The sequence below is a fragment of the Podarcis liolepis genome (genome assembly GCF_965112155.1).
Source record: "Podarcis liolepis genome assembly, chromosome: 10".
NCBI lineage: Eukaryota > Metazoa > Chordata > Lepidosauria > Squamata > Lacertidae > Podarcis > Podarcis liolepis.
The window spans coordinates 57,404,961-57,417,022 of record NC_139562.1 but is presented as its reverse complement, the minus strand read 5'-3'; the positions used below and the strand labels follow the sequence as shown (position 1 = coordinate 57,417,022).

The following is a 12,062-nucleotide window of genomic DNA, read 5'->3' as shown; positions in this document are numbered from 1 at the left end:
TTTGTTTTTTGTTTTGAATGTATGTATAATGACAGCATTAATGAAAAATGAAGATGAAAGTCAAATAGGATAGTGGGACTCTCCCTCTTTCTTAACATGTTGGATTACTTACTGAGATTTATTTATTTATTTTTACTGCCAGAAATAGTATGTTTATTTTTCTTCCATAGTGGTATTTTTTCTTCAGTGACAACGTTTATTTTTTGGCCATAAAAATTGTTACTTGATTAAACCTTTAAAAAGCAAGCAAGAAAAACCAGACAACTAAATTTCGTAGCAGAGGTATAAAAAACAACAACACTTTTCATTGGGAAATATTGTCGTTACAGGAATTTGCTAATCTTAAAAAAGAATATGCCAGTTTACAAGAAAAGCTCAAAGCCAAAGGCCTTCCTTTGGAAACCTTAGAGAAACTGAATCGGTTGAGAAATGAGGCTGAGAAACTGGCTAAAGAGACTGAAAAGAAAATGAAAAGAATAGCAGGTATATATATTGCATTTACATATCCACTCAAGGATTCTTGCATGTTCCTCAGTGAATTATCGGGGGACCCTCAATGAGAATATCAGTAATGATGCAAAAACATCCCAGAATATAGCTTGTCTTCCACCACTGGTCTTTTCCTACAATACACGGCCACAGGGAATGTTCTGGGTCAGGGGTAGGGAGACTCCACGCTTGTGCAATATATTGAGATGCACCAATACGAGCCAGGTACAAAATAGTGGCTCAGTGGAAAAAGCCAATTACAGTGGTACCTTGGTTTAAGAACAGCTTAGTTTATGAACAACTTGGATTAAGTTTGTGAACTTTGCCTTAGAAGCAGAACATGTTCCGCTTCCTGTTGAGTGTGTTCCATTTGTAAATTGAGTCCCCCGCTGCTATGGGAAAGCACACCTTGGTTTAAGAACCCTTTGGTTTAAGAACGGACTTCTGGAACGGATTAAGTTCATAAACCAAAGTACCACTGTACTTACTGTTAGAATTTCTGCTCCTTGATTGCAGTCATGGGATTTTTGTCTATTACATGACGGTGTATGTTTTGAAGGGACGCGGGTGGGCGCTGTGGGTAAAAGCCTCAGCGCCTAGGACTTGCCGATCGAAAGGTTGGCGGTTCGAATCCCCGCGGCGGGGTGCGCTCCCGTCGCTCGGTCCCAGCGCCTGCCAACCTAGCAGTTCGAAAGCACTTCCGGGTGCAAGTAGATAAATAGGGACCGCTTACTAGCGGGAAGGTAAACGGCGTTCTGTGTGCTGCACTGGCTCGCCAGATGCAGCTTGTCACGCTGGCCCCGTGACCCGGAAGTGTCTGCGGACAGCGTGGCTCCCGGCCTATAGAGTGAGATGAGCGCACAACCCTAGAGTCTGTCAAGACTGGCCCGTACGGGCAGGGGTACCTTTACCTTTTACCTATATGTTTTGACTTCACAGAGTGGGAAGTGACGGAGACAAGGTGTTTGTGTTACTGTGTTCCGTGAAGTGGGACTATTGTCCTTTCTCTCTTTGCTGTCTGGTGCTAGAGAGAGTGGGAGCCATGTTGCAGTGCTCCTTGTGTTATATGTAAATAAAGTAGATTAGCCAAAATGCTGAGTTGCTGAGGTCTGTTAACGCAACTGCACAAACTCTGCAGATCCCTAAGTGTGCCAATGTCTGTTGGCATCGGTCGCTGTGATGTTCGGGCTGAAGAAAGCTTTTGAAGCTCCCGAACGAAAGACCAGGAGGGAGAGAACATGCCAGTCTTCTTATGTCCTCAGATCAGAGTTTCTGCTAACCACGGGAGGGAAGCGGGTGTGGAAGACAGGACTACGAAATGAAAAGGAACTATAGCTGCATTATTCCGCCTCCCTCCTTGCACCAGGAGATTTAAAGGCCCATATCTGGTGTCTGGGTTGCAAGATGGCAGCCCTAATGCAGAGGTTCCTTGACTGCCAAGCCAAAATGAAAAAGAGGTCTTTCAAAGGAGAAAGTTTGGAAACTCACAGTTTTTTGGGGGGGGGCAGTGATTTACAAGGATTTTACTTACTTAATTGTACGTAACCACCTGATGTTTTCTTTTTTTAATTTCAGATTTGGAAAATAAGATACAGGATCTGAACCGGATTAAACAAAACAAGGCTGATCAGCTGAGACAACTGGAAGATCAAGTCACAGCTATCAAAGATGAGATTATGCAGCAGTCAAATAAATACGCTATTTGCAAAAGTTAATGAGTCTAATAATCTAACAATAGAACTGTAAATGAACAAAGAGCTTTCCACGACCACTTTGTAATGATGAACAGTTTATAAATTGTATAATTATAACATCTAAGGTGATGTTGTGTGGTTTTCTGTGCTAGTCCTTGACCTTTATGGGGATCGGTACTTTGCAGGGATGAGGTACACTACAGTATATGGATTGCTTTGCTGCTACACCAGGCACCCCCAAACTCGGCTCTCCAGATATTTTGGGACTACAACTCCCATCATCCCCATCTAACAGGACCAGTGGTCAGGAATGATAGGAATTGTAGTCCCAAAACATCTGGAGGGCAGAGTTTGGGGATGCCTGTGCTACACCGTTATTTAGAAACTTAAGGATAATTTTCTTCTCACACACTAGGTGGCAGCAGGAAACTATTTAAATTTTTCATCTAGGAATGACTTAAAAGCATATTATTATTTCCTTTTTTAAAAAGTAAATTACCACAGAAGAGGAGCCTGGTGTATCAGGCCACTGGCAAAACTAGTACTGCATCTGTTCTCACAGTGGCCAATCAGATGCCCGTGAGATGCCTGCAAGCTGGACATAAGCTCAACAGCATATTAGCAATTTAGGACAATTCACTCTTTTAGCAGAAATTAATGGCATAGTAGGCAAGAAATGAAGCAGAGTGCTACTTGTAAAAGGACACGGGTGGCGCTGTGGATTAAACCACAGAGCCTAGGACTTGCCGATCAGAAGGTTGGCGGTTCGAATCCCAGCAACGGGGTGAGCACCCGTTTCTCAGTCCCTGCTCCTGCCAACCTAGCAGTTCGAAAGCATGTCAAAGTGCAAGTAGATAAAAAAGTACCACTCCGGTGGGAAGGTAAACAGCGTTTCCGTGCGCTGCTCTGGTTTGCCAGAAGCGGCTTAGTCATGCTGGCCACATGACCCGGAAGCTGTACGCCGGCTCCCTCGGCCAGTAAAGCGAGATGAGCGTCGCAACCCCAGAGTCGGTCACGACTGGACCTAATGGTCAGGGGTTCCTTTACCTTTACCTTAGGCAAGAAATGAAGCAGAGTGCTACTTGTAAAAGTATTTTAACTGTTTAAGCCCCACATCAAGCATGGCAAATCATCCAGATGTTGATGAACTACATATCCCATCATTCATGGCTGTTGGCTATGGTGGAAAAGGCAGGTGGGAGTTGGGTCAACCTCTGCCCTACAGCATGTCCAGTTGTGCATTCAGTACCAAGATCAGTTAACAGCAGAAGCGGAGCAATAGTCATCAAATGGAAACTATAGCAGCATTTTATGAATTGTCAGCTGACCTTAGCTACATGCAAGGAAATGGCTAATTTAGCCCATCCCAATGGGCTAGATTCTCCTGTCCATTTATTCACCCATGTAGGGATGGCCAGACATTCATCCAATATTGAAATTCTGATGGCATGTGCTCCATCACCTGTAGGAAGTGGTTTATAACTTGAGCATGCATCTTGCATGCTTGATATTTGCTGATTTCCTTCCATCTATCTTTGTTCTGGTGTGATTTGATTATGCTAATCTGGTATGTCATACATAAATCGGGCAATGTCATGCATACGAGTGGTAGCCTATGTGGCACCCTCTAGAGGCTGTGAACTACAACACTCATTATTCTTGAGCGTTGGCCCTGCTACCTGGGGTTGAGGGGGTTGTAGTCCACAATATCTGTTGGGTACCTGATATAGACAGATTACACATGCAATCCAAATTACACTTCGCTTCAAATGGCCAGAGTGGGTTATGAGGATGCCATGCCTAAACTCCACAACATGTGATTTTTTTAATCACATTGAGTAACATGTAAAACAGCCCATCAGCTCTCATGCTCATACAGCAGTACCTCAGGTTACATACACTTCAGGTTGCATACACTTCAGGTTACAGACTCCGCTAACCCAGAAATAGTGCTTCAGGTTAAGAACTTTGCTTCAGGATAAGAACAGAAATCGTGCTCCGGCGGCGCAGCAGCAGCAGGAGGCCCATTAGCTAAAGTTGTGCTTCAGGTTAAGAACAGTTTCAGGTTAAGTACGGACCTCCGGAACGAATTAAGTACTTAACCCGAGGTACCACTGTACTTAGACAATTATCCTTTCTTTGTTTCCAAATGCCTCATTGCTTGGAATACAGTCAGCCATACTACAAAGGCTACCACTATCTGAAATTCACCCACAACTGAAAACAGATGTATTTCCAGCTCAAGGGATGAGAAAACTCATCTGCACCACATACTAATGCTGACAGCTAGGGCTTCTGTTTAGCTGCACCTAATAGTGACAAATGTTTTTCTAATAAATCTGCCATTTAATCTAGTACAATGTCTTAAAACGGCATTTAGAATCATAGAATCATAGAGTTGGAATAGACCACAAGGGCCATCGAGTCCAACCCCCTGCCAAGCACTTTGGAAAGAGTACACAGTATATTTTAAGTTAATACTGTATTGCAGAAGACTCAAAACACCAACAGCGATTGAGTTTCTATTTGAGAGTAAGAAGATATGGTTATGGACTCTCCTTCCTGGAGGTTCTTAAGCAGAGGTTGGATAGACACCTGTCATGGTACTCAATGGAATTAGATTCATCTTGTCATTGAGACGTTAATTTTCCCATGGAAGCCAATTTTGCTTTTAATAACTGCACCTGACCTAACCCAAAACCAATTCACAAATCATGGTTGGGCTAGAAACACAGGAAACCAAGCTATTGCATGTCAGTTTTTTTTGTATGTATAACCTAATATTGTCTAGTCTGATTTGCAGTGGTCACCAGGGTCTTATGCAGAGGCTTTTCACATCAGCCGCTCCTACCTTATTCCTAGAGGTGCCAGGGACTGAAACCCAGAGCTCATACAACTCAAGCATGGGTTAGGAAAAGGTAAAGGGACCCCTGACCGTTAGGTCCAGTTGTGGCTGACTCTGGGGTTGCAGCGCTCATCTCGCTTTATTGGCCGAGGGGGCCAGCGTACACCTTCCGGGTCTTGTGGCCAGCATGACTAAGCTGCTTCTGGCAAACCAGAGCAGCACACGGAAACGCCGTTTACCTTCCCGCTGGAGCGGTACCTATTTATCTACTTGTACTTTGACATGCTTTCAAACTGCTAGGTTGGCTGGAGCAGGGACTGAGCAACGGAAGCTCACCCCGTCACGGGGATTCGAACTGCCGACCTTCTGATCGGCAAGTCCTAGGCTCTGTGGTTTAACCCACAGCACCACCTGCGTCCCTCAAGCATGGGTTGCCAGTTGGCAAAATGATGCTTCTGTAAGGTAACTGTCTTGTCCTTTGCTATTGTGTAGAAATTCACTGCAAATGCACTCTTCTCGATGAGGCCTGGGAATTCTGCACAGAGTAGCAACTAACTGCAGCCACACTACGCCACCATGACTGTTCTCCACAAATAGCCTCTTGTGGCCTTTCAATGCATCTGGAAATGGCATCTTCCAGTTGCTTCTGAAACTATAGATATCCTTTTAAAACCCAGAAACAAAACTGATTAAAACCAACCCCAAAGTTAAGCTTTTTTTCTTCTCAACTCAGAATAATTTATGTCACTGAGAGGTTGGAATTTCCTGTGGGATGGGAAATCTGTGTCCTGTTCTGCCTCTTGTTCTGACTTGGCTGATAATTTGAAATCATTACCATAGCTTTAGACTTGTTTAAAAAATTGCCCCATTGACAGTAATGGTTTCCAGCCGACAGATTTTGTTCATAGATTATCAAATCACCAGATGTAGAATTCAGGAGGTTACAACAGTTTCTTTCCTCCAACTACAAGCTATAACACTGGGAATGTTGTCTGAAACATTCCTAAATAGCTAGTAAGCCAAGAGTTTGATCCAGAAAAGATAAAACGCTCACAGCACAGCATGGTGGTTTTATGAGCTGAGATAGTATTATTTGTCTCATCTAAAGTCAGAGAAGGGAATTTATAGCAGGCATGGGCATACATTAAATTAAATGTAAAAGTATTCTAATTATATGTCCCCCAGGGCAATGGACAGACAATATGCATTTGTTGTGAAGGCAGTGGAACAAAAGAATTGATTACATCTAATAAAGAATTCTCAGCACAGGAATGCAAAATATGTGTGGTTTCAACTTTGCTGCATTTCCCCCTATTTAAAAATATTAGTCTACAAGGATCCCTTACAAGCTACACATTTGGACAGTAATACAAGACCAGCCATGCTTTGCAGTTCTATCTACATGCAACACATTTACTGACATACCTATTCAGAACTGAGTCTTACTTAATTCAATGGGACTTACTTCCAGCTAAATGGGGCTAAGATTGCAGCCTTAAATTACTGATTAAATCAATTAAAGCTATGGTTGATGGACAAATTTGAATCAGTGGGGTTGTGAATTAAGGTCACATGTTTATTCTGTATGGCTATTTTGTTTCTAGTGTTACTATAATAAACAAGAAATTATTAACTTTACAGACACAAGCAGAGAGTGCCTAGCACTGCCTAGGAATTTTTAGAACCCCCAAAATATTGAGATGTTTTAAAATGGATAGTGTGCTTTGTGAGTTTGGGCCCATCACACTACATATCACTTGAAGTCACACTAAAATCCCTTTTTGGTCTGCCATCTTGATTCAAAATGGCACCTGGCACCCAAACATCAGTAAAGACCCTCCCACCCCCACATTGGAAACCCTCCTGCTAAGTTTGGGAAAAATATTCAGGAGGTGGCCAAACCTGTGCCAAAAATCAGCTGCAATAAGGCCCCAGTCATGTTTTGGTCAGCCATCTTGATTCAAAATGGTGCCTGGCGAGACCAGGGAGAAGAGTCGGTGGAAGAAGATTGGAAAAAGTTCAAAGATTATCTACAGAAATACTAACTAAGTTAGTTCTTGGTATGAGCTTTCGTGTGCAGACCAACACGGCTACCTATCTACTACAGAAATACTGTAAAATTAATGAATGTTAGAATGATGTTGGATAGAAACTAAGTGGTCTTTAGCTGTAATGCTATAAGAGAATATGAGAAAATGGTTATTAATAGGTAAAAATTTAATGTTAAAATATTTTAAAATTGAAGATTAAGATGAATGAAGAGGGGAGGGATTTGCTGAATTAACAATTTGAACTGGAATACAGAAAAGGGAGGCGTGAAAGATATGTGACGGAAAGACTGAATTGTTTTTAACTATTTTTATTTATTTTTTCTTTTTATTTTGTATTTTTTTGAAAATCTCAATAAATATCTTATAAAAAAACAAAAAATCAAAATGGTGTCTGGCACCCAAACATTGATATAGACGTCCACCTCAGGAACCCCTATGCCAATTTTGGTGACAATATGTCAAGAGGCGGCCAAACCTATGTAGAATATTGGTTAAGAGACCTTAAAAAAAGTTTGTATATCTTTCTGTGAGCAAGCAAGTGGAGGAAAAATGTTAACTTGGTCAATTATTTTTAGCTAGAACACTTTTAAAGGGCAAGTTTTTCTTTTGAGATGATGACTTTCACGTTTCCAGTTAATTGGAGGAAAGTGAGATTGAAACTCTCCTAGTTTTTAGGCTCTTTATGAAACTTCTGTATGCTTTGATGGAGTGGCATTTACTCGTATGGAAACAAAAGTAAGTTAACTAGACTAAATGGTAGCAAATAAGGAATACATTGCAACAGAAGAATGAAATTGCCATGGTTGTTTCTTAGGTTTGTTAGGGAAGGGATGTAGTCAGGTATAAAATTACAAGCCTAATTTGCCTAATTCCCAAGGACACTGAATGACAGTTAAGAAACCTTGGGGTTTCTGTTTTGTTTTAAAGGATTTTAAAGACTTGAGATGCAATATTATAGATACTTACCTGGAAGTAAGTCCTGTCGATCTAAGCAGATCTTACTTCTAAAAAGACATGCATAGGATTAAACGTAATTCAACCCATAGTGTCATGCATTCTAATAACTTATATGCAGGAAAAAATTGACAAGCAGTAAAAGGCTTGTCATGTGAAGTGAAGAATGTATTGTCTTCCAAGCACTGGACTTGACAACCATATGTCAGGAGTGCTCTGACGGTGTTTCCTGCTTGCAGGGGGTTGGACTCGATGGCCCTTGTGGTCTCTTCCAACTCTATGATTCTATGATTCTATGACTGGGGTGCATTGGGTCAGATTATATGCTCTTCATTAGACTGAGTTGATCAGGGAGAAAAATATACTGTGTGGCTCAGCTGTTCGTGTCATGGCTGAATTTGCTGTGCTGTGATAGGCAGTCGGATCAGCACCCAGATCTCTTCATGTTGTTTTACCTATCAAACTAGGTTCTTCATATTCCAGCCAATGAAACAAGGAAAATCAGAGTGTTAAGGTAAAGGTAAAGGACCCCTGACAGTTACGTAAGTCCAGTCACGAACGACTCTGGGGTTGCGGTGCTCATCTCGCTTTACTGGCCGAGGGGGCCGACGTTTGTCTGCAGACAGTTTTTCCGGGTCATGTGGCCAGCACGAATAAGCCGCTTCTGGCAAACCAGAGCAGTGCACGAAAACGCCGTTTACCTTCCCGCCGGAGTGGTACCTATTTATCTACTTGCACTTTGATGTTCTTTCGAACTGCTAGGTTGGCAGGAGCTGGGACTGAACAACGGGAGCTCACCCTGTTGCGGGGATTCGAACCGCGGACCTTCCGATCGGCAAGCCTTAGGCTCAGTGGTTTAGACCACAGCACTACCCACGTCCCTTAATATCCCAGCTGATGAAACGAGAAAAATTAGAGTGTTGCTTAGAATGCATTCTAAGTATAGTACAGTGGTACCTCGGGTTACAAACGCTTTGGGTTACAAACACTTTAGGTTACAGACTCCGCTAACCTGGTAGTACTTTGGGTTGAGAACTTTACTTCAGGATAAGAACAGAAATCGCACAGCGGCGGTGGAGGGGCAGCAGGAGGCCCCATTAGTTAAAGTGGTACCTCAGGTTAAGAACAGTTTCCGGTTAAGAATGGACCTCCGGAACGAATTAAGTTCTTAACCAGAGGTACCACTGTATATTTTTACAGTTATATTATAACCCTAACTCTTAAATAGGGCCAATCTATTCAAGTGCAACGTACTTTTTTGATAGTAGCAGCAGTGATGATGATGACTGTTCCTCCCTTGCCATACTCCTACCATGTTCTGTGGCTAATACGAGTTATGAACCTGCAAAGAGGCAATTCTCACAAGAGCGAAAACAGATTGGTCTCAAAATGTAGGCATGTCCTGGCTTAGTTTCGCCCTGTATGTTCAGACTTTACCTTGGGGCACATAGGCCATTTTCACCACTGATACTACTCCCCTCACAATCAGTTTCCTTCCGTTTCCCTGCTGTTTTCCTCCACAGGTCAAGTACTCTCTTTCTTGAGATCACCTTGTTAAAGAGAGAGTAAACAACAGCCTGGCTATCCGCCTCTCCTCTCCATGGAAGCAAGGCTGTGTGCTGGTTGGATCCAAAGCTATTTCTTCTTTCAGTAAGTGCAGATGGGATATCTTGCCTTTAAATTAGGGCTTTCTGGATCAGGTTAGCCATATTGATTTGTATGCTGTTGGTGGATTATTGTCATTGTCTTGTTGGGCTGTGTAAGTGATAAAGGGGAGCCATACCAGGGTAAAGGCGTCTTCTTCTGTTTGTCCCCGTGTCAGTTTCAGTTTACAGTGGTACCTCGGGTTAAGTACTTAATTCGTTCCGGAGGTCCGTACTTAACCTGAAACTGTTCTTAACCTGAAGCACCACTTTAGCTAATGGGGCCTCCTGCTGCTGCCGCGCCGCCGGAGCACGATTTCTGTTCTCATCCTGAAGCAAAGTTCTTAACTCAAGGTACTATTTCTGGGTTAGCAGAGTCTGTAACCTGAAGTGTATGTAACCTGAGGTACCACTGTATTGGTTAATTTTTCTAGTAGGGCTGTTTCCCATACTATTTGGTACCATTGGTCCATGCTTACTCCTGACAGGTCTCTCCAGTGCCTGGTTATGGTGTTTCTGGCTGCTGAACATAGGTGGGTTATGAGTGCTTTGTGGTGTAAATGGGCATTGTTGTCTTGGAAGATACATACCGTAGTTTGTAAAAATGTTACATGGAAAAAATACGAGAGACATTCCACATACCTCTGTAAAACAAAAAAATCTTTAATAAAATAATAATAATTAGGGCTTTCTGAATTATCCTTCAGAAGCCTAAAATATTGTGAAGGCACACTTTGAACAGATTGTCTGGATAAGCCAAGGTACGTAGACGTACGTATGTGTGTGTGTGTGTGTGTGTGTGTGTGTGTGACTGCAAGCTTTGTTCTATAAAACATTCTCATGCCCTTTCAGGTGACCTCATGCTTCTGAGACCTCCTGGACTGTATTTTAAACACCTGGTGTCAGCTATCTTGGAGTTCTTTCACACGCAATAACTCTCAGAATTCACAACCTATATTTATTATTTTCTCAATTATAAATCTTTCCCCTCCCTCTTAATTTCCAGAAAGCCTCAATAGTCACAGCAGGAGGGGAATGCTTTCATCTTGCATAACGCTTTACCTACCAACATTTATTTACCAGCGGACCACTTTTCCCTCGGTAATACCCTAACCTCGCTGCCTAATGATTAAACCCATATGCCTCTTTCTGGAGCCTGGGGAGCTTAATAATTAGGTCAGGGGAGTGGGAGGAAAAGTTGAGGAGTGGTTTGCTAGACCCCACTCCTACCCCTCACCCTACGCCTGCAATGCCGTTCCCAGATTGATTGATGAGGCAGCAAGAACTTTTAAACATTGCGATAATAAATTCCCTCTCCCAATCACGTCTCCTCCTGCCCCCACGCAAAGTGCAGGGAAAAGAAGAAAACATGTGCAATACTCTGGAAGGATTTCCAGCAACGCTGTTCAAAGCAGCTTGTGTTTACATTCAGATCTCTAAAACATGAATGTTTGGGTATTCCGAAGTGGGTGGATGTGCCCCCTAATCCACCTCAACATCTAAATCTCTCCGCTACCTGTGACAAACCAGCTGCCATATTTGTCCCGGGCAGCATTATTCGGAGTATATTTCAGGCTTTCTTTGTCACTGGTGTTTATGTATAAATTATTGGGATGGTGCTCAGCACCAGAGCATATGCTTTGCACCAAAAGGTGCCAAGTTTGTTGCAGGAACCCCCCCCCCAATCATTCAGTTTGTACAAACACAACACACACACACACCCATTCACAAATGACATATGCGACGTTTCTGTTATAAATTCATAGTAAATCAACCGTACATCGGATTTACACCGGTCCACTTTTATTTTGCTCCATGAAGGAAGGACTATCAAAGGGGGACGGTTTGATACAGGACGGCCATAATCCCTTAAGCGTACCAACACGTACTCAGGAGCCCTGCCCAGTTGGCATGGCAACCTTGATGGTCCCAGACAGAAGACCATCAAGGACACAACGGACTTGCATATGGGAGTGGATTCAACACGGACTGGAACAAAGGACAATGATCAGATCTTCCCTCTGGGGGCCGGAAACTGCCAACTCCCCTTTGTCCTCTGGAAATGACTCATGGTGAGGGGGAAAGGAGGAACCAGCCAGGTGACAAGATACTCAGGTTACTTCCACAACCCCTCCCTCAACCCCTCCTTTTTGTGATGTTTCAATGATGTAATGATGTAGTTGTGATGTAGTTCTAGGGGTGTAGCTTGGGGGATTAGTCGCTAATAAAAGTTGGGGTCTTCTTTTGTTCGGGACTTCCATCTTGCTTCATCTTGTTGTGGGTGGGAGTCCTGTCACGACAGTTTTCAATAAAGGCCAAGCCTACAGGCTGCTGTTTTGCTCCAAATTGTCCTGGTTGGTGTCTTTGTCCTTTTGTCCAAGGGAGC

General features: G+C 42.9%; 1 protein-coding gene and 1 long non-coding RNA gene across 5 annotated transcripts in view; one reads left to right on the top strand and one right to left on the bottom strand.

Moving 5' to 3' along the window:
- LAMB4 (laminin subunit beta 4) overlaps positions 1–2,307 on the top strand; it is a 69,589-nt gene extending 67,282 nt beyond the window's left edge. For all 4 annotated transcript variants that reach the window (XM_083463238.1, XM_083463239.1, XM_083463237.1 and 1 more), the window contains 2 exons: positions 330–483; positions 2,065–2,307. In XM_083463238.1, coding sequence (XP_083319364.1) covers positions 330–483; positions 2,065–2,204 — 294 coding nt within the window. In that variant the 3' untranslated portion in view covers positions 2,205–2,307. The remainder of the gene's footprint in view (positions 1–329; positions 484–2,064) is intronic.
- The window catches only part of LOC310687942, a 234,265-nt gene that overhangs the window by 215,304 nt on the left and 6,899 nt on the right, over positions 1–12,062 (bottom strand). Inside the window, exons 3-5 of the long non-coding RNA XR_014516663.1 lie at positions 8,046–8,083; positions 7,453–7,554; positions 5,195–6,982 (exon numbers count right to left, since the gene is read on the bottom strand). This is a non-coding gene — a long non-coding RNA (uncharacterized lncRNA). The remainder of the gene's footprint in view (positions 1–5,194; positions 6,983–7,452; positions 7,555–8,045; positions 8,084–12,062) is intronic.